Source organism: Epinephelus lanceolatus, chromosome 9 (assembly GCF_041903045.1).
Source record: "Epinephelus lanceolatus isolate andai-2023 chromosome 9, ASM4190304v1, whole genome shotgun sequence".
NCBI lineage: Eukaryota > Metazoa > Chordata > Actinopteri > Perciformes > Serranidae > Epinephelus > Epinephelus lanceolatus.
Window position 1 is genome coordinate 37,049,688 of NC_135742.1, and position 22,899 is coordinate 37,072,586.

Below are 22,899 nucleotides of genomic sequence, written 5' to 3' on the forward strand. Positions count from 1 at the left end.
GAGATTATGCGATTGTGCAAAAATAAAAGCGCCATTTATGTGAAAATAATCAGATCATCAAACTGGATTTAACACATGGTGAAACTGTTGATGTAAATTGAAATTACATGCAAGAAGCATTATTCCAGTTGTCACGGAGGGCACAGGTATCTCTGTTATTGCCTGCGGGACCAAATCAGGTGATGGGCATCCTTCCAAGGTTTTTGTTTTTTGGTAGCACTGCAGAGTATCTTCTATATTTCTACACTTACATTAAGTGGTGCCATGAAATGAATGAGTTTGTCAAAAGAAACATTGGTTTGTAATATATGATTTTCGCAAACCGTTCTTACAGTGAAACTACCCGGTCTTATTTTGAAAAGCACAACCGGAAGCTATTAATGCGGCTAGCCTCGTCTGCTAAGAAAACGCTGTTTTTAAAGGGAAACCAAGGTTGTTGAGGTCTGTGGTGGGCATAGCGGGTTGAAGGTAGGTGTACACTCTTTTATGTGTCCTGACTGTTTCGTTGGCGTCGGTGTTCTTTTTCCCCAAACCGCTTCTTATTTAGCAGCCCATCGCTTAGGTTAGCGGAAATCAAGATGCGAGCAAGTGTCAAGTCAAGACAACTGGTAAAGTGCAAGCTAACTGGCTAGCTAGGTTGAAGCTAACAAGGCTAACGGTACCTTTTCCCGGTTCACGAGAGCAGGCTGCCGAACTCCGTGATGTTGCTCCGTTCGTGTGGTTGCTGTAGTCCACTGTGAATGAGTGGATAAATATAATTCAGTGTGTATTAAAGTACATTGTCACAGTTTCATCGAGTCTCACAAGTACAGTGGCGAATATTTCCTCTGAATGTCTGCGGGGGTTGGGGGTGTCATTATGGCCCCCCTTGCCTATGATTTACTCAGCATCATGCTTCAAGCTGCTCCTGAGAGGCTAGTTAAGAACACTGAATGAAATGTAAAAAAAAAAAAAAAGTATACTATCTGAACCATCTTACATCTGCAACCTGATTGTTAACTTTAAACCAGGTTTTTATCATTTGATCTGCTCTTCTTTATAAAATGTTAAACATTTTGTGTGTTTGTGCTAGGGCTGAACGATATATCGTTATCGTATCTATACCGAGATATGAACACGCAAGATATTTATATCCCAAAAGGCAACAATATTGACGATATAATTTCCCCATGAGTTTCACCAGCTTGACCTGCATGTACAGCTCAGCCAATCACAAACATCCTTTTTACGCTTGCCCTAAATGTACAGCAAAGCCAGCCAATCACAAACATCCCCTTGAGCGATGGAGACGTGCTGCTGCTAGCAACTTGCTAGTACACGCAACACATTTGCGACTAAAAATAGCTTTGTTCGAGCAAAATAAATCATTCGGCACGCTGTGTGAGTACAGATTTCAACCTGCAGCAGAAACGAAAGGCGAAACCTACCGGTTGTGAGTTGAATGGGGGTCACAGACGGGAATACGGCAGAGTGCTATGGCCGTCGCAAGATAACGTGGTTTACCAGCGTTTCGCCGTACGTGAAGAGCCTGGTGACGCGAGGCTACCGGCGACCGAGAAACCCGGCTCCAGGTGAATAAGTTGGTGTCATGACTGCCCAGTAGTACCCAAACAGCCGAGCTGTGGTGGCACACAGGTATGTGACGTGTCAGAGGAAAAATGAGCCATTCACATTTCCACAAACCTCACCGCACTTTAGGGACTGTTCTTTACTTGTCAGGGGAGGAGGGTGGCTGGTTGATTTTTATTTTATTTATTTATTTTATTTCAATCCCCCCTATGTTAATCACTTATTGATCCTGTTTTTGAAGTATGAATAAGTCAATAAGTAATTTATTCCATTGAAATATCATTGATGTATTATAGAAAAGTGATGCATCTTTTTATAAATGACAAAAGGCACATCTGCCTCATTTTTGCTGTGGTATCATGATACTTTCACTGGTATCGTACAGTGGGTCCCAATTTTGGTACCGTGACAACACTACCGAGTACTGTATGAACAGTGCCTTGCAATAAAAGACACGGCAGGGACATCTGGGGCCTCCTGTGTCAAGCCCAAGCAAGGTCGGATTGCTGATGTATTCAGTAGCATAATGCCATACCAATCAACGTCCAGCAGGCACAAAGACATTACAAACGCTATAATGTACCGTATTGCTACACATGATTCCCGTGTATTCAGTCACTAAATAGGGCTTCCATAAGATGGTTTGGACTCTTTTTTTTTTTTTTTTTTTTTTTTTTTAAATAAAGAATGCTTAGTTTTCACTGAACAACTAGTCATATCGTATCGTATCGAGATATCTGGCATAAATATCGATATGAAATTTTCTCCATATTGTTCAGCCCTTGTTTGTGCATGGTTGTCACAAAGTGAGTTTCTACACATCTCTTTTTACACACATTTTCAACTTGTGCATTAAAAGACAGGGTTTTTGTGGATCAGTTTCAAATGGCATTGAATTAATTTATATTAAAATAAAGCCTTCACTGGTATTAAACGTCTTAAATTAACCTTTCTGATGTTTCATTGTGAAATCCCTAAATAATAAGGATCCACTGTCTGCTAACTAGCTGTCACTGTACCCTGGACAACAAGGGAAAGTGCAAATTCAATGAAAATTGGGCATTTATCCAAGATTTTGCGGCATGACCGAAATCAATCCAAGGCAATGCATAAGAGGCTTGGTGTATTTTATGTAAAATTTTTTCCCAAACTCAGCATGATGGGAATCATGGCAGTGGAATCCTACATGTGGAGTGATTAACACACAACTTCCCAGAAAACCCACCACTGTCACCAGACGTTTCTCAAAAAAGTCAGGTTTTATGTTACAATAAACATTTGGGTGAAATGGTCCCTATCTTTCATTAATTGATATCAGGTCATGTTTTTACTTTAGTTTTGTTAATTGTAAAATTGGTTTTAGATTTCATCCCAAGTGACTGTTAAAAAGTCTAATGTCTAACCCTGAAAAAAAATCTTAAAATAATCCAAAAAATAATAATAAATCAGGCTTAGGAGTGCATATTGATTAAATATAAATGCGACATGCCAAATTATTCTGTTTTGAAGCAAATAAAGAACTAAATGTCATTTAAAAGATGAGTGATATGGATGATTGTTTTTTTCCTCTCAAAATCACATATTGTATAAAGTACTTTAGTCCAGTCTTACCTGGGTATGGTCACCTGTAGTCTGAGTGGATGGAAGTTTGCTGCATAGATCAGCCTCTCATTGGGCGTGACGAGCCACCCGCTGAAGTCCCGCCCTACCACCTCCGGTTGTGTAGCAGTTTTCAACCGTTTTCAACGCGTCCTTTACTAACTTTTGTGGTGTTTGATCTTGCAGGGATGTAGCCATTTTTTCTGCTATGGTTCGCGTCCTGTAGGCGATATTTTTGTGGGCGTGTTACACCAAAACCCGGCAATATTTTTTGATTGGTTGAAAGAAATACAAGCAGCTGGGGCATTTTATTTCTCAAATCTTAAAGTGAGAGTCGGTCCAGCCAGACCTTTATTTTCTTTATTTTCTTTATTTTGCAAGACTAGGTCACCTGTAGTATAAAAATACATGCATGCAAAACAATGTACATCATAGCCCACGTTTTTATACTATAATAAGATTATAAAGTGAGTATATGGAGAACTGGAAAATGTCTGGCTCCAGTAACCCCCAATGGTAGTATCCAAACAGCAATTCACAAGCTACCTCTTTTGCTTGGTGTGGGTTAACAATGTCAGGTGATTGGCTGTTTTCCTATGTGTGTGCCCTGAAGGCTGCATGTTTTTATAGTTGCCTTTATGTGTTTTCCTGCTGTGATTTGCAAGCTTCACTATCTGGTGTGAACACTGTAAAACAACTCGGACTTGCAGTGAGTATTCCAGGCTTTGCTCAGAGTGCCATATTTGACAGCACTTCAGAGGCCTTTGCAGGCACTCTACTGCTGACTGTATATATTCAGAAGAGGGAACAACTACCATGTACACCAAACCATATGAGGAAACTGCTCACTTGAATGTTACATGTGCAGGAGAGCACATGGATGTATGAAAAAAAACTGCATGTGAACATGTCAGAATATGCAGATCTTGTCTGGGTGTTTGTATATGGAAATGACCTGAGAAAAGAAGAACAAAATTTAAATATAGGAATCAAACTGGAAACACAGCTCACAGGACAAAATGTACTAACAATGTAACACTGCTGACTTGAGTAATAGGTGTTATATGGGTTAGCTGGGAATAAGCCTGTCCAAAATTGGCAAATTTTATAAATAAATGGGTTTCTTTTCTAACACGCTGTTACCTTAATGATGAACCAAAAACAAGAAGAGAAACTGAATAACTAACTGCTGGACAGTTTTTGTTGTTGTTGTTGTTGTTTTGTTTTTTGTTGAATGTAAAAGTCAGATGTTTTATTTTAGAAAGAAAACCATGGTCCCCACAACAACCTGTAAAAATCCTGTCAAAAATTGTACCTAAAAAATTGGGTGGAGCCGACAACAGAAGATTGACAAGTGTTTGGCTTGCAGTATACACTTAACAAGTGTGATCAACAAAAGCTGGAAAATTGCTGTCAAATTTAATGTTGAGAGCAAATGTCCATACACTCACTGTGACTCAAGGTCTTTTTGTTTAATGATGTCCATGCAGATGGAGGAGCTTGTGTAGCAGATGGGAGTGGTCACAGGGGTGGGTGAGCAGGGGTGTCGGCATTCTGTCTGCAAACCTTAATCTTTAACCACATCAACTTCTCCCCTTTTTAAAACCAACATATGCACCTGGTGACCTGAAAAAACAATTACCTCTAATGGTGCAGTAGGTGGAAATGGAAATAAGTCATGTGGTTTTTAACTATTTAATTTGAAAGTGTGATGGGGGAAAACTGCCTTAAAATGTCGACAAGGTTACCTTACTTTAGTTGCAAGCCCACTACATATGCCAAACTGGGAGGTCTCACTGTACACTATGAGAGAGTATCTAAACTAAGCACAAAAAGTAAGGAAATTGGTGTTTGGTAGATTATTTTTTTGTTGTAACAATGCTTCTTAGCAATGAATCTTATACTGTTGGAAAGCCTGTTAATTTTCCTTTTAAATGTTGCCACATTTGTAAGGAACATGCATTTGTGGGATGAGCAGCAGAGCTGATTGTCAGCACCTGTGAGCATGGGCCCTGCTACAGTGGTCAGTTGGTGTCTGCTCCAAGAATCGGCATGCCACGCTTGACTGATCTGGATAGGGCAACTTCAAGCTGGTGTTCCGCAAGACCAAGTTGCGGCTTTATTTCGAGTGAGCTTAAGTACCATCTGCAAACTGAAGGCCAAGTTCCATATAATATACACATGCACTGGAACCTGAACGTGTGGAGGAACATTATGTTCAGCGATGAGTCCAGATTTGGCAAATTCTTCATGGGCGCAACCCACATATTCAGCTCTGCTGCTCATCCCACAAATGCATGTTCCTTACAAATGACGCACCATTTAAAAGGGAAATAAGCAGGCTTTTCAACGGTATAAGATTTATTGCGAAGAAGCATTGTTACAACAAGGAAATAATGTACAAAACACAAATTTCCTTACTTTTTGTGCTTAGTTTACATTACAATATCAGATACATTGACAAATAATTTTTCTAATATTTCAGTTTTCCTCATTTCTTACATATGTATACAGTAACTCCTAACCTCCATAGAAACATGAACATTATGTTTATGTTAAAGTCTATAGGGCTGAAACTATCACTTTATCTGTTATTATTTTTCTGAATTGATTAGTCATTTGGTCTATAAAAAGGAAATGGTGAAAAATGTCCATCACAAATTCCTAAGGTGATCTGACGAAGTGACTGATTACTATTACTGATTGAAAAACAGATTTCAGAAAATCTTTAACAGTAGGGTTTGGAAAAAAAACTAAGTTCTGAAAATCTAAAAGGGTTTTAAAAAAAAAAAAGCAAAACACAAATCACAACATCACTAATTAGAAACAGGGCAAAGGTTAACGCTGCACAGGCCTAAAATGGCTGTCAAGTCCATACTCACATAAGACATACTATAAAATGCACATCAAAAGACCATTACAGAATTATAAACACTGCCTTATTTGTAAGTTTAACCTTTCTTTGAGTTCAAGAGCTCCTTTTCATTTGTATTAGTTCAAGACGAGTTCATCTTGTTCACTGTATATTCCCTCAGAGCAAAAGGCACACTTGTGACTGTACACCATGTAAAATGATACGTGTTGTCTCACACTTCCCTCCACCACAGAGCTGACCTTGGCTGAGTCCTCATTCTCAAAAGGGTACACTTTGCCCCGATAGTACCTTTCACAGCTTCATGTTGCTGTTGATTTCTCTTCAAGAGGTGCTAGTCTTTCTGTCTCACAGTACTTAAGAAAAAGTCACCATAAAACAGGGTAGCAAAAGCAAATCTATTGCATATTTGTGGACCATTTTGTTCAGAGCATGTGTCAGCCTTCTAAACTATTTACAGTAAAGGCCAGTTTTTGTTTTCAGACATTCAGAATCAAAGAGTAAGAGTTTCTCTTCATAAAACACATTTCCAGTCATGTTTAAACGGTGAGGGGAGGAGCATTACCCAGGAAGACTTTTAAAAACTAAACTCTGACACCCTCTCATGTCTTAAGACAATGTGAGTTTTTAGTCGCAGAGTATACGATATTGCGAAGACTGGGGATTTTGCAGGGTAACGTTTTTGCAAGATTACAACTAGATTCTTTTTTTTTTTTTTTTTTTTTTTTAAATTGATAGGACAGTTGTAGCGTGAAAGGGGAGATAGAGAGGGGATGACATGCAGCAAAGGGCTGTAGGTTGCAATTAAACCCGCGACTGCTGCGTCAAGGATAAAGCCTTTGTACATGGGGCCTGCTCTACCAGTTGAGCTAATGGGCGCTCCAACTAGATTCCTTTTGAGATTATTTCTCATCCTGCTCCTGTTGGAAGATATTACACCAAACTCCCTTTAAGAACACTGATATATTTATAATTTCTGAGGTGTCCACAAAAAAACATAACTCTAAAAAAAGTAGTAGTCATATGTTATTCAGCTTTAATATTATCCATTAAAAAAAAACTGTTTCTTTGTAGACGTTACGTTGAATTTTGTCTTTTCTCCTCAACTTGCCACCAGCCTCCATTGGTCAGCTGCGTTATTTCAGAATGAGGAGACCATGGAAATGAGAAGCTAACTGTTTCAAAAATTAAGATTTCTCACTAAAATAAGTGATGGTTGGTGGATCAGAAACACTGAATTAAACACAGACCCTTGTTACTCCACAATTCCACAAGTTTCACCTCCTTTTCCACAGTCCAAGAAAACCAAGACATTTTCACATTTTCACCCCTCCATATTTTCTCTCTTCCCAGTTTCTGTCTTTTTGTTTGGTGATGGAGAGAGCGCACCTATTGGTTATTGACAATGTTCATGTCTCAAAATTTCATCATGTGCATGAGCCAAGACTAAAACTTAGAATAACGTTAAACATGTTTCATTTTATCGGAACATTAAGATGAGAAAAAGACTGACTTGTGACAGGTCAGACTAAGTTTTATGACCACCTGACACCAAACCCCAGCTCCAGCAAAACTCTTGTGATTTTATTCCGACATCTGAAGTTTGTCTGTAACAGTGAAATAGCTTGAGAAGTTGTTTGTTCGTGTACGTGCATGTCAACATGTCTGTCAACTGTAGTCATCATTGCTGTGTCTGAGGTACAGAAGATGTGATGCAGTTGCTCTTTGTTGCTTCTTGTTCTTTGAAGTCAGCTTTGTATGACAAGGCAAGAGACCCAAATGCAATACAGCTGCAATGTTGCATTTTGAGTGACATACAACTGCACAGTAGGCAACTACTGAATGAAAGAAAATAAGGCACACTGAATGGAAATATAAATTCACAAAATGGTAAACTTTAAAAAGTAACTACTGGAGGGTAATTTACATCACAGATTTATTATTACAATATATTAAGTCAAATTCTTTCTCTCTTCTTTCAGGTTGCTGCAGGCTGCAGGGCCCTGTGGAGCAGAAGAGCTGTGCCATTCCCCCTTTTTTCCTCTCATGTCCCCCCCTGTGTGTTTCCCTGTGTGTTAGTGACCCCGTTCCCCCACCCGTCCCCCACCTGATCCCTCCTGTCGTGTTGCCACTCCAGCCCGAAGCCCCCCTCTCACCCCATGCTTGGGACAAAGCCAGCTCACTGCCAGCCCAATGACTGCCTGGATCGTCCTGCCTGTCAGCCTGTCTGCCTTCTCCATCACAGGAATATGGATAGTGTGAGTTACAGTAACACTTGATATCACAAATGCTGTCTCATTGACATCATAATGTATTCACATTATCAGGTACACAGAAGGGAAAGTGGGTACAGATTTATTGGGTTGTGTAAATGGGCATCTCAAGCTATTTACATATCAGCACTGTCAGTTAATATTTGAGTATATTCACAGGTTCCAGTGAGTATCCTTTCTTGCTGAATGACCCCTTTTCTCATGCCCACTATAATCTTCTTTCTTGATAATAGTCCAGTGTACGTCAGCAGGGACTAGAGCACAGTGTTTGACATTTGCCACCTCTTGCTGTAATTTATAGGTATGCCATGGCTGTGATGAATCATCATGTGTGTCCTGTGGAAAACTGGTGAGTGATTCTTCTTTTGATCTGAGGAAATGGGCATAATATTCCACATCATTATATTTCTTTTAAATTGGTCAGATTCCACAGCTACCAGTAGCAAATGAACTGAACTCATTGTGTCACTGCTCCAGGTCTTACAATGTAACATGCACAGAGGAGCTGCCCCGACCCGGCTTCCCCAAGACATGCTGCACCATCCAGGACATCCCCCTCATCAGGTCGGCTATTCTACCGCTCCTCCTCTCTTTGTTTCTGCAGAATACAAAAGCAGTTTTGTGGCAGCAAAAGCCCCGAGGCATGAATTAGCACCTTGTTATGTTGTGGCTCTGTGACAGTCATTAACCCACGCTTTGTATAAACTGCATTAGTTTAATCTGCAAATAAGCCTCTAACCACGGGCAAGCACAAAAGAGCTCTTGTAAAAAGGCATCATGAGACTGGCAGGATTTTTTTCAGAGTATGTAGAGGAAAGGCCTCATCTCAGTTTCAGTTGTACTTTTAAATATGATATCAGAGCCAGTCGTCTTTATATTCTTGAAGTTGTACGTGTAATATACACATGTGTAATCATTATCACCTTATTCCTGTTCATTTTGACTGTACATGGCTGTCTGTCTTAGAAATACTGAGATGGTAAAGGGACTGGCCTTGCATATAGTGATATACGTAGGTGCAGCTATTCTCCTGCCTTTAATAATGAGAGCTGTTTTGTCTCCATGTGCTGCAGTAAATGTGGTTCCTACCCTCCTGAAAGCTGCCTGTTCAGCTTGATCGGCAATGTCGGAGCCTTTATGGGTAAGGCCTCGTCCTAACTGAATTTAAAACCATACTTACACACACACACACACACACACACACACACACACACACACACACACACACACACACACAGACAGACATAGGGTGTGTGCAAAACCTATGAAAGGAATAGTATGACATTTTGCAAATATGCCAATAACTTCTTTGCACATGACGTCATGCATCAGTGCGCTGTTCAGATGGAGGGCGGGAAACTGGAGGCAAAGACTACCACCACTGCACAAATGCCTGTGATCTGTGCTGTCTGCGGCTGTTTCAAAACCTGTCAAAGTGGGAAAAGGCAAAGGTCAACATAAGACCTAGTAGGTAGAAAATAGTAGCTACAGTTAGCTAACGTTACCTTCTTCCGTTAGCCTGACTGCGGTACATCCATGAACAGAGTTGAAATATCAAAGACACTTACACTGGCACATTTACTCACCCTGCCAAAAACGAGGCAGTGTTCGTCTCAGTCGTGGACCCAACTGCACACAAATTAGGTATATCTCCCTAGACTCTTACACCTTCATCAGCTCACCATGTAACATTAGTAACAATAATAATGTTAGGAGGTCTGAAGGATGAGGTAGTTTTAAAAGCAAAGGCTGTGTCCAAATTGGTCAAGTTGTGTTCATTTTTTTATGGATCACATCCAACACGAGTTTCAATTTCCTGAAAATATCTGCTGTCTTCAGGTTTATCTAAACCTTTTATTAGTCACGTTCCTTTATTTCCAAGTCATGCAGTATGTGGATTTATCACTTCCTGCCCTTCATCTGAATTTTGCATGTCATAATAGTCACACCAGTGATTGCAAACATGCTGTTCAGTTTTTTGCCAAGAGTTAGATAAGAAGATTAAATCCACTCTTGTGTCTTTATAGTAAACATGAAGTTACTGGCAGGATATGGTCAGTTAAGCATAGCATAAACATTCGATATAGCTAGCCGGGTGCTGTTTTTCCTGAGGGTGCCTTCAAAGCTTAGGTATAAATAAAGATGTGGTTTTACTGGGGGTTATGTGCATGACTATTTCCTTGCCAGTGGCAATGACTTTCCAGAGACTTGATGTCTCTTGAGTTTGCCAAGTGACCAGCGGTGACTCCAGGAAGTCTCAGCACATAACTCATAAAACAACAACTTGTTATTTTCCCTTTTTGCACAAACAAGACAATATGTCAATTAGTGAGCTTTGGAGCTCGTCATACAGAAAACCAGACTAGATTCAGTCATTGTGTCAAGCTAACTTCATATTCAGTGTACAGACACACAAGGGTGGGTATCGATCTTCTCATTAACTCTCACCAAGAAAGACAATAAGCATATTTCCCAAAATGTGGAATTAATCCATTAAAATGATCTCCCTGTGTACAATCCCTTGACCCTCCCCCAAAAAACTAAAGGGAGTATTCCAATCAAGCTTCTTTTTTTTAATTTTTTAATTTAGGTATCAGTTAAATATTCTTTAATATTTATTCTATGATGTAGTAAAATGTCAGTTCTCTACAAATATTGGGTGATGTACTGTAAAATTATGAATACTGATTGTTCAATACGCAATGATGCAAATTGGCAATCTGCGATTTACACCAAGTACACTAAATAAGACTGCTGCCATCTGCACAACAAGAGTAATGAATGAGTATAGCCAAGGTGAAAAGTGTTTGACAGCCATCTCATCTGTCCATTATGTGTGTTATATCAATCCTCCATGGTGCCCACAGATGTCGGCCACTAGCCTCCAAGAGATATGGAGGGGCTTGAAATAGCCTGTGCTCTCCAATCAATAATGAATGCGGCTTTCCTTCCACTTCCCCCCTCTGTCCTTTCCCCTACATGTACCCTCCATGGCCTTCCTTCTTTGCTCCTCCTCCACCCTGTCTGGTGTCATCACCACTCAGCTCTGCCCTAATTTTCACCCTCTGCCTTGAATTGCTCTCCTGCTGTTTTCACTATCAATCTGTTTCTCCTAATTTTCCAGTTTTTCCATCTTTCATGTTTTATTGCGTTTTTGTTTTTGTTTTTTCAACATTTAATTTCAGTCTGTTCTCAGCTCCCTCCTCTAAAAACAAATCAATCTAGCAAAACGGTGCAGTCACTTGACAGTCCAACAGCTGTAGGTAAAACATTGAACAAGCAAGAGCATCAAGTTTAAACAAGCATTTTGGATTCTGACAAAGTGTGTATAATACCTTCTAATTCCTGAGTTCCCCAGTCAGCTCGAGAACAGAAAAGAGCCCATTTGTTTTCCATTCCAGTACTTAACTGAATTAACTATACCACAATGTTTTAATTTCCACTAACCCACAGATTCATATCAAATGGCTTCTCCTGATGCATTGTGCTGTGTTTTTTTCTATTTGTGTAATGGATGCACTGTAAATGTGTATGTCCTCCTCTGTGTCCTGCAGTGGTGATGGTGTGCCTTCTGCGCTACGCCCAGGTGATAGAACACAGCCACCGATGTTGGGTCAACACCAGCGCTCTGGTGTCCGGCTGCACCAATGCTGTGGGCCTGGTTATGGTGGGCAACTTCCAGGTAAACACGAAAACACTTAAGTGGCCTTTTGCTTCTATTTTTTGCCCTCAGATGAGTTGATACAACCCTGCTGACTGTGCGGTTCTGTTTGTCAGGTTGATCACGCCAAATCTCTACACTATGTGGGTGCCGGTGTGGCATTTCCAGCAGGGTTGCTGTTTGTATGCCTGCAGTGTGTGCTCACCTACCGGGTGGCTGTGACCGCCCTCGACTACTGGATGGCCCATTTTAGAGTGGCTCTGGCACTGGGAGCCATGGTTTCCCTTGTCCTCAGTATCCTTTACTTACTAGTGGGACGTTCCACTTGTTGTGCAGATACAGTAGGTGTTGTATTTAAACACAATTTTTCACATGTGTTTTCTGTGTGTGTATTTTGAGTTATTTTAAGTACATCATTTAATCACAAGACAACTTGACATAGCTTACTGGTTGCCAGCAGCAATACTTTTCGACTGAAAGACACACAGTCCTGATAGTTGTTAGCTTGCCATCCTCTGGCAACGAGCCACAAAGTCTGTTGTTTTGTAGTTTTACCCTCCAACAACTTCACCCTCCACTCTGTAGATCCACCAGCAGAAACCAAGCTATCCACCCTCAGCAGCACACTGGCAGAATTATGGAGTTTATGGAGTTTATTAGTCGTAAGAAAAATCACTTGGTTTTGTTTTTATTGAGGGCTACTAATTTTAGGGCTAATAAATGTTCTTATGTATGTTAACAGGTGTAAATTACTTCAAAAAATATTCTGAATATTTTTTTCACATTCCAAAAATGATAAAGTGGTCTTAAAATGACAATATCGTCTATCACAATTATTTCTGGGACATTATGTTGTCCTACAAAAGTAGTTTAGGTCAACCAGTTGGAGGGACCTGATATTGCTGGTCCTTGGACACTGGAATGACTCATTGGGCTAAGCCACTGTTATTGGTTCTAACCTGATTTTTCTTCATATCAAAAATTATGTGGTGTAGTTCCTGGTTGCTGTCTTCCCTGTTGCTCCATCTTGTTAGTTAACCATGTCATGGCTCTACCTAGCCATTTTGAGATCAGTGCACTCAGGTGGTGGCATACCGATAATACATTGGAGAGACCTCTTGTTTTATTTTCCTTTTGGCTTCACTAGCCTTGAGACACTCAGTTAAGATGATTGTGCCTCAACTTTGAGACAGAACAGTAAAGCCAAGATAACATCTGTCTGGGCTCAGTTTCATCGGTCTTTCTGTCCGCTCTTGTCTAACAGGGATGCCGATTGCGTCACTTCGTATGGTGGCCTCTTTTCCCTGCCTGCCTCTCGGTGACATGCAGGAGGACTGTTTTTTCTCCAATACTCATTATTGTCACCTTTATTCCTTTGAAAAGGGATGAGACCCAGGTTAATGGAAATGATCTGATAAATAATAAGTCTGTCTGAGGTTAAGATTCTGTATTCACTGACTCGTATTTGATTTTTAAATCCATCTGAGCTGCAAAGCCAATTTTAATTTAACCCTAATGATGTAATGAATTCACATTTGGCCCCCTGAGGTTAAGCTGCTTGTCATATTTCTCATCTCATTATATCATGGATTTGGCTTGGGCTCTTTCCTGTGCCTCTGTGGATTCAGTGAAATAGGAGAATGAGTTTTATTTGTTTTGTACCAGACATGTTTGTCCTCTTTAACTCGCCCTCCTTCCAGGCGGCATCTTCTTCATCCACGAGAGTTTCATTTTGCAGCACACTGCTGCCATCTGTGAGTGGGTCTTCACCGTGGACATCTTGGTCTTCTACGGCACCTTCACCTACGAGTTTGGCACCGTCACCAGCGAGACCATGATGGCAGGCCTGCAGCAGAGCCATCACCACGGCTCAGGGGTTATCATGGGCCCCAGGGCGCGGAGCTCAACAATGGGCGGGGCGACTAAGGGCCTCAAGTCCCCTGGGGGCAGCAGCACGTCCACACATCTCAACTGTACCCCTGAGAGCATAGCTATGTTGTAGCTCTGCATCGCTGCCCAAAGGTCTTACATGTCACTGCAGAGGTGTTTGATGGGCTCCCACAGGAAGGCAAGGCGACAGAGGTAGCCAATGGAGGAAGAGAGAAGGTCCTGATATCTTTAACCATTGAACCAGCACCAGGTTATCCCATCTTTAATGCTGTACTATCTTTTTCCCCCCAATGTTGGTGCAAGCCACTACAGTCAAATCTACTGTAGTGATGATGAGTGGAGGCTGAATGTGTGGAGCCAGTCTGAGTACTGGAACCATGAATGTTATCCAAGATGGCTGTTGATTTGGGCACTTGTTCACAGGAGTTGGTTGTTTTCTAATGACACTTTTTTCTTTCCTTTTTATAACTGTGCACCACTGGTGCACCCACAAAGTTATTATCCCCCTGCCCAGACACTCCTTCATGAACTACCCAGTGCTTTGCGTGGCCCACCTGTTTTGGCCTTTTGCTTATCTCTGCACGGCACACTTTTTGAATGAGAGAATAACAATTTTTGTTTGAGTTTTGAATTTGCGTAGTAAGTAGAGAATATTGAATGTTTGAGAAGTGAATAATTAACAGTTATGTATGTTTTACAGGCTTTAAGCGTACGGCCTTTTTAAATCAATCGAGCATAAATTATTCATCAAACAATTGGCAAAAATCATTTATTTCACTGACAGTTTTATTTGGTTGCGCAGATGATTTTGACTGCAAATTTTGATGGTATTTTTGAATAATTTTACAAACTATATGCGTATCTTGAGCCACTATCATTCTTAAGATTGTTTTTTATGTTATTGGTATGCGAGTGCAGCATGGCTGTGAAAGAAAGCTCTGCTGTGTTGTAACTAGGACCATCACAGTCACTTTTAACTGAGAATCTCTGTAGTCGTCTCCCTTGATGTCATTCCGTTATTTTCCCACATTGCATAATCTGATGGTTCTTTTGTAACCTTTACATTTCATGCAACCTTTTTGTTTCTGTCATGCCTGGTGCAATAATTGCCATCAATCATTTGATAATTTACACTCCACTGGAGAGAATAATGCCTTTTTCAGTATGTTGGAGTCGATCACAGGGCTTTTTCTCTTTTTTTTTTTTTTTTAAGTAACACCAAGACATTTTAAGTGACCTACATCTCATGGTAAAATAGATGTGTAAAGGTAAAACTGTAGTCTGACTAATGCATTTACAGAATAATTCTTGCTCTCACACTGTTTTGATTCCAGGCTGGACCCTTGGAAGCCTTACTTGAGTTTTCAGAACAGGTTTTCTGTTAAATATGAAGTGATGTTACAGGGAAAGTTTTGTTAACTGAGAGATGAATTTGATGCTTGTGTGCCATAAACCTCGTAGCGTCACAGTGGCGTCAATATAGTGTTATAAACAGACAGTACCATACAGGTTGTAGACTGGAAGGAAAGTGTGTCATTGAGGTTTTTGTATGATTTCCTGTTGCCAATTTCTCAAAGTGAATTATCTTAACACCAGACTGCCACAAACTACCACTCCTCCAACTAAAGCTGACTAATGCCACACAGTTTAGGTTACACAAGTTTTTAGTTAAGTGAGCGAACTATTTCTCTGTGAGCCAGCTGAGAAGTATGTTTCATAACACACAGTATTCTGCCCTCTGCGTAGTGTTGAAACATTTTTAACTGTCTAACCACTGGATGCCAGCAATACACATTTTTAAAAAGGTCACATCACCTACCTCTTATCTTTTGTGGGTTTGATGTTCTGAAGCAAAAGCTAGAGTTCCACCATATTTTCCATCTCACAACGGTTTGAGGTTGAGCAAAGTATTTAATATTATGCTGGCTCAGCAATCCACAGCTCGATCCACAAAACCCTAACAAGTATCAGCATTTGACAGGACAGTGGATCTGCTGTTTTACGAGCTGCGTAGTCACATGTCAGGTCAGTTTTCTTTACTTTTGTGCAAATTATTTAAATTCCCATTCTTTCTGGGACTGCAGCAATCCTGTGTTCTGCAAATCTCGCCAAAAAAGACTGGAATCTACTGGAGTTTTGACTGGTATTCTGTGTGTCAGCAGGAGGTGTATGAATTGGTATGAGTGCACTGTTTTAGCCTTATCCCTCGTGCTGTGCCAGGGGAACATGTTCAGATTTTCTTTTTTCTTTTTTTTCTTTTTTTTTTTTTTATCTTGTGTTCAGCTGTAGCCTATTTCACCAAACTGTAACTATGTCACACTGTGTGACTACAAATGGCAGCTTGTATGAGCCCTCACACCAGGGTTGGATTTATTCTGTAACAGCGTTTATTCCATAATACCATCTTCCACAGGCCAAAATTTAAAGGTGGATTTTACTATTTTTTCCTTTTTCTGTCAAAATGTACACACCAGTAACTGTCATATGATATATTTGTTGGTGGGAGAATCCTATATTACTAAAGGCTGCCTGACCTGTACATGTCTTGAACTCTTGCAACAGCAACCCAGAAACAGTGTCTATAAAAATGTATTAGTCAGATTTCCTCGTTTTGAAAAATATGTAAAAGAATGGTAATGGAGTCCGAGAAATCCCCAGAACAAGTTTAAAAACACAGATTATTTTGTTTCCTTTTATAAATTATGTAAATATGTATGATTTGTCTATCATTTAGGTATTTTCATTTGACAGAGATTTATATTCAAATATGAAATAAAAATGATAAATTATTAGATGTTTTGCACGGGTTGTTCTTGCTGTTGTCTTTGTAAACATTGTCAGTAAGTTGCTGCCCAACACAGAGGACAATGACGTATTCATGCAGTACTTATGTAGACCATGTGGAATAGTTTTACTACCATGCTAAAACTATGGTTAATAGTCAGAGTGGTTGCTTTTATTTAAAAATGTCTTTATTTGCAAGCAGAAATAGAAACAACTTTTGGCAGAGCAGATGACAAAGAATGGCTTCTACTGAACAAATTCAAGTCCCATTATCATATTGTGGAATATTTCAGTTAAATAAATAAAAAAAACTTCTCCTTTGGGTATTCTAGAAGAGGTAGGGAAATTACTTCCACAAAGAAGGTTATGCTTTTGGTTTGGTTTATTTGGTTTATTTGTATCAACAAAGTCAACAGGCTTGACTTAACTTAGTGGAAAGGTGTTGCATAGGCCAAAAAAGAACCCATTATAATTTGGAGCAGATTTGAATCACTTCCTTCTACACAGTGATATAGGGACGGGTGTAGTTCTTAAATAGTTCCTACGTAAAACTGCTCACAACAAGGTCTGTGGATTATATTGAGTAACCAGGTCATGTTTTCTGGAAAGAGACATTGCTGTTGAGTTTTTCAAATATGTTTTGGTGCTTTGAGCACCACATGCTGAATGCCATATAGTTCTGTAATACTGGAGAAAAGGCAGACATTTCTACAGCCGAGATCTCCAACTCTTGACAACTCATGTAAAAACAATGTACATGAGAGAGAGAGAGAGTCTGTGACACATACCATGTCCCTCCTCCTCCACTGCGTCTAATGGCATTTGCTAGACTCTACTGTGGCTCACCAAAAACAACAAATTAGAGCTGAGGGGCCTCTAATGCAGCTGTCAATTCTTTCAGTCACGACTCGTGATCTAAGGTCAAACTGTCAAACTAGGCAGTGCTGATCAAATATGAATCAAGATTCTGTCACTGCATTGCCTGTTTAGCACCTCAAATCTTTTCAGTAACATATTTTAGTGACTGTTTAGCTGTAAAATGAGAAAGTTTGCTCTATTCAGTGGACAGTGCTTTGCATCGGTTAGACTGTCTCCAACATGGCAGCTGGGTCACAATCTTTCTAAAAAATTAAGGGCAAGTTAGATCATGGGTGCGGTCAGAGCAAGTAGAGGGGGCCCCTGGTTCGCATTCATTTCGATGCCTCACATCAGCACAGCAAACTTTTGGACTGGACTTTCTTTTATTGTTGATTTTCTTCAACTATAATTAGTCTACTGTGGTACTACTATATATTTTACTTTAGGCTACTGTATAACCACACTATAGGTAGCTTAAACTGTATTGTATTATCTAAAAAGACACCAAAAATTAACCAAATTAATTTTATTAAGACAATTCAATATTTTTCAGTCAATCTGTGTTGGAATATAAAAGACCAGTAAACTTCTCCATGCACATCCGTAAGCTATTTATTGCTGCTTCACAACACCAGTGTGGGACAGGCGAAAACAGATAACCCATTCTTCTCAGTGTGTTCATATTTAGAGAAAAAAAATATTTGTGCCAACCAAATATGCAGCACAACTGGAGCCCTGAAGGAAAAACAAAACACAGCTTTCCTTAACACGCTGTGCAAAGTGAACATGCTCTGTAGACCTGCTTAAAATCAACAGAAAGAATTAAGGAGAAATATTTTGTGTTTTCACATTCACAAGCCGCCAAACAGACGTGTACCAAAGTACATCTGAAGAACAGAGATGATTTGTCTAACCTGTTTTCTGCACTACTGTTGGTTTAAACTCACAACCAAGCTGAGCAGTGTCAGCAGGTCCAAGTATGTGTGTTAAGACGTGAGCACCAACGGCAAACTGAGTTTTTCCCAGATTATTGCTGTGGTTTGAAAGCAGTATAAATCAACATGTGATGTAGAAGCATCAAAATCAACCCAGACCATACTGGTTATGTTACTGCTTGTTCCTCTGTCCAGGCCTGTGGAGAGGAGATGCAACATCATGGGACAAGTTAAAGGGGAACTCCAAACAATTGTACACATGAAGGTCAGTTTACTCCGCATGAGTAGTACGACTCACAAAAATAATGTCTTCTGTGGCTCTAGATGAGCTTTGTCCAGTTTGTCCTTTGGCTTGGAGACTACACATTTACAGAGAGCCTGTGTTACACTGACAGCAAGGTGTGAAAGACAGGCAGGAAGGGTCTAACATCATGCATAATGAGAAATGTAGGATCCAGCATCTTTGGAGTTCGACCTATACTAGAAATTATAGATCAAGATATTTCGACCTCTGCTGCCTCAACTTTGACATTTCTTCTTTCACTATGTCTTTAATTATTATGCAGAACTGATGTGAGTGTACACTATTGTTACTACACTGCTGGAGTGCACTTTCAAAATTCTTTCAGATTTAAACAATATTGTGTAAAAATAGTCCTTGATTAAAGCATGTTCATATCTTTAAATTATTCATATTAATTAGACAAAAACAACTCAACAGATGTCTTTTTATATTTAAAGCTCATTGATTTTATATTTAGAAAAAGGAATGAAGACACTGAACTAAAATGTTTCAGGCCTACTGTCCAAAGCATAGCCACCTTAGAATATATTCGTCCTAACAAGTAAGAAAAGAGCATTTATCCAACTTAAAGATCAGCATTATTTAATGTTCCTATGTCTTATGATGCGTTCAAGCCATGTCAAATGAATGGAAGGAACAGGAAAATCCTCTGTTACTGTTATTATTGTGTTGCATATTTGTAATATTGGGTTTTATTTAGGTGGAGCTGCCTGTGATGGTGGCTTTGCAGCCATTTTGCTAACAATTTCCTGTAGTTCTGTAGCTCTGTTTTGTCAGTTTGGAGATATTGTAGATGTCACTGATGTTTCTAACTCTTAACTACAAATATGAGGCAGACACGGGCATGATTTTCCATCCTCATGCTTGAAATTACATTCTGTATGACATGGCATGAACACAGCATAGTGCACATTTGTAAAATTTATAATGTCAAATTTAGTACAATGTCACTGTGCTACAAACTTGCATCACAGCATGTCATGTGTACATGGATCCATGTAGGTCTTCCAGCCTGTGCTCTCTCTGTCTTCTTCTCTCCTGCAGGACAGAAAACACTATTCAGCCAGGCAGAGACTGATGTCATATTGACAGCACAGCTAGGACATAAGGATTGTACCATCCCAAGCATGTTTACACACTCACCTTGTCTTTTTTAAACTCCTCATACTCTGGATTGTCGGTCGGTAATTCAAGTCGGCAGAGTGGACAGGAGTTAGTCTGTATTTGCAAACATACAAAAGATTTAAAAGGAGTTCTAAATAGCCACTCAAAGTTTTCCATTACATGTCCAATGTACAATGAAATTCTGAATTATTAATTTGTCAGCTTTACCTTGCCCAGCCAGGGCAGTATACATCCTGAGTGGAAAAGGTGCTTGCAAGGCATTTCTCGAACCGTCTCTTGTTCCTCGAACTCCAGCAAACACACCGGACACTTGAGACCTTTGTCTGTGAAAACAAACAGTCAGACTAAATCACTCCCTACTTTCTCTGAGCCTGTCTGTAAGCATGATCTCTCCATCTGCCATCGTCACTTTCTTCCTCTACATTTGTTTGATGTCACTAAAAAATGACTGATCATGAATATAAATGTAAAACACAATTAATTCTACCAGAGTTGATGTGTGTCACCTGCTTGCTCTGGAGAAATGATGACCACGGTAAGGGTCTGAACAGCAGTTTTGGCAGCTGGAGGAGGAAGACGCTGGTCCCAGTCTGACAAGTCAAACGCCCCTGAGTCAAGTAAGTCCAAGCCCTGCATTAAAGACCTACACACGAAGGCCAATAGTCAATCACAACACTGTACACTCTTGATCAACGAAACACAATGAAAGGGGAACATCACCTAAACTAAGAATTCCGATGTTCCATGGTCTGGGAAAGTTCAATCAATATTTGTGAACATGAGGTTCCCTCTCTCAAAGCCAGAAACCAAACAAAACAATCTCAAACTTGTGATGTCATAGGGTATAGTCTGGAGCTGCTCCACAGACAATGAATGAGAGCCTGACTTGTGGACCTACAGAATGTGTGTTTTCTTTTTTATACCCAAATGAGCTTTATTTGATTGTAGTGTTTTCAGTTCTGAAACAGAAAATGTACCCATATACAGAGATTCTTCCCCTGGCTGCTCTCAGTGTCATCTTCAACATTTTTACCAAGTCATTGTCTATGGAGCAGCTCCAACTTTACACCCTATGACATCACAAATTTGAGTAGTTCCCCTTTAATGTGTCTGAAGTGTGTTTAGCCTCACCTGGCCAATTCAAGAAGTGCATTCTGGCGATACTGTTCCTCAGGGTTGGTGGGCTCACAGTCGTGTTCATCAAAGTAAGATGCCATCTTGGTCCTGCCAACGTTTGTGCCCTTTTAGCATTAAGATACCTGGGAGATACATGGATGCTGAATGTTCATTCTCATTTTTCAAAAACACAAAAAAATCAACAGCTGATATTTCACATTACAGATGTGGGGTTTGACAGAACCCCTTTAATTTAGGGCTGGGCGATAGAGAGAAAATCAAATATCCCAATACTTTTTACCAGACCACTTAATATGGATATTGCAACGATACTGTAGTGATTTATCCCACGAAATATTTACACACTGAGATTTTCGACAAACAGTAAGTGAGAAAAGGCAAAAAACAGAGCAGCTATAACAGCCTGATAAGTTCAGAAAATTACATGACGTTACTTTAAAACCAGACAACACTTATAATTTAACGACATCTAGTCTCCTATCACAATATCCATATAATATCAATAATTTGCCCAGTTCATTAAGTGATTAATAAATAACCACCACTTGACACCAGAGCACTGTAACTACTTTTATTTGACTGTCAGGACTGACTCTTCAATTCAACAAACACACATTATTAACAACAGTGTTCATTAAATGAAAAATGCAATTGTTTTGCTTTATTCCCCAAAAACATTTTTCAACTGAAAAAGTTCCTCAAATGATTGATAAACTTAACGCTTATATGCCGAATGGTAAACAACCTCAAATTAATGAAAAACAACATGTAACATATCTTTATATGAGGTTATTTAATGAGTTTTGTATTATTGTTATTGTGTTATTATAATTGTAATAACAGAGGCTCGGCTCCTGTTACGGTCTGACGTTAGCATAATGGTTCTTCCGCTTGTACAAAAACACATAACGAGCTGTAGAAAATAATACAGTGTTGACAAATTCTTCACCAGACTTCACAAATTAGCTTGACTTACCTGAAATGTTAGCAACGATAAATAAACATGTCATTCTTCCGAGTATGATGACTTAACCACGTGGTACTCTGTCCAATCACAGTAGAGAATCTTCTTCTTCTACAAGTTTTATGGCGGTTGGCAAACGATCGTATTGCATGACCGCCCTCACCTGGTTTCAGACGTGTACTGCTGTTAGAAATCTGTCAAGTCTAATTAATGTCTGATGATTTTCTCTTAAGCCTTTGGTGTACACACTAAAAAAAGCAATGGCTTTTTCTTTGCATTTTTATAGATTTCCTTGGTGCAATAAAAACCAAAATCAATGTCAGAAATGGTGAAAAATCATAGATGTTTTTTTTTCATCAAATATATAATGTAATAATATCAAATATATGGTAATAACAACAGTGAATGTTCATCCTTTTTTTTTATTTCACCAAAAAAAAAAAAAAAAAAAAAATCACTGTCTTAGCATCACTACCTTTACCATTAAAGGACAATTCAACCATTTGGTTGTGCATGGCTAGACAGTAAAAACGTCATACTGATGAAATTAGCATATCAGCATATAAATATGATAACATTAAATGTATCATTAACAACAATGACTGATCAGAAGTGTTTTTATTTCATAGCAAATAGGTCATTTCAATTACATTAGCTTAGCCCCTTTATCATAAAAAGACAAATGAAGCATGTTTTGTTTTGTTTTTTAATTATCTGACCTTTATTAGACTTGTTTATTTGTATAAACTTACATAAGTCCTTTGAAACTATAACATTGAAAAAATATGCCAACCTTTAAAAATCTCACCACAGAGCCTGGAGTGACTTTTTTGTTACCCACTTCCTGTTGGAGGCGACCTGAAAAGGCATACTATTTGAAGACACAGTGATATCTACTGGATTGTTTTTAGTATAACATACCTAACCC

At 39.4% G+C, this 22,899-nt stretch overlaps 2 protein-coding genes across 2 annotated transcripts; one reads left to right on the top strand and one right to left on the bottom strand.

Annotated features, from left to right (window-relative positions):
- Nucleotides 1-368: 368 nt before the first annotated feature.
- Nucleotides 369-16,658, top strand: LOC117253003 (transmembrane protein 150A-like). Its single transcript, XM_033620320.2, has 8 exons — nucleotides 369-468; nucleotides 8,023-8,298; nucleotides 8,615-8,662; nucleotides 8,791-8,877; nucleotides 9,387-9,454; nucleotides 11,868-11,995; nucleotides 12,091-12,268; nucleotides 13,675-16,658. Exons 2-8 carry the CDS (start codon nucleotides 8,234-8,236, stop codon nucleotides 13,974-13,976), a joined length of 876 nt encoding a protein of 291 aa, XP_033476211.1. The 5' UTR covers nucleotides 369-468; nucleotides 8,023-8,233; the 3' UTR covers nucleotides 13,977-16,658.
- On the bottom strand, nucleotides 15,050-22,048 carry rnf181 (ring finger protein 181). The gene is made up of 6 exons (XM_033618521.2): nucleotides 21,984-22,048; nucleotides 21,002-21,129; nucleotides 20,377-20,513; nucleotides 20,078-20,193; nucleotides 19,889-19,963; nucleotides 15,050-19,783 (listed from the first exon to the last, which is right to left on the bottom strand). Exons 2-6 carry the CDS (start codon nucleotides 21,085-21,087, stop codon nucleotides 19,724-19,726), a joined length of 474 nt encoding a protein of 157 aa, XP_033474412.1. The 5' UTR covers nucleotides 21,088-21,129; nucleotides 21,984-22,048; the 3' UTR covers nucleotides 15,050-19,723.
- Between the last annotated feature and the right edge of the window lie 851 nt (nucleotides 22,049-22,899).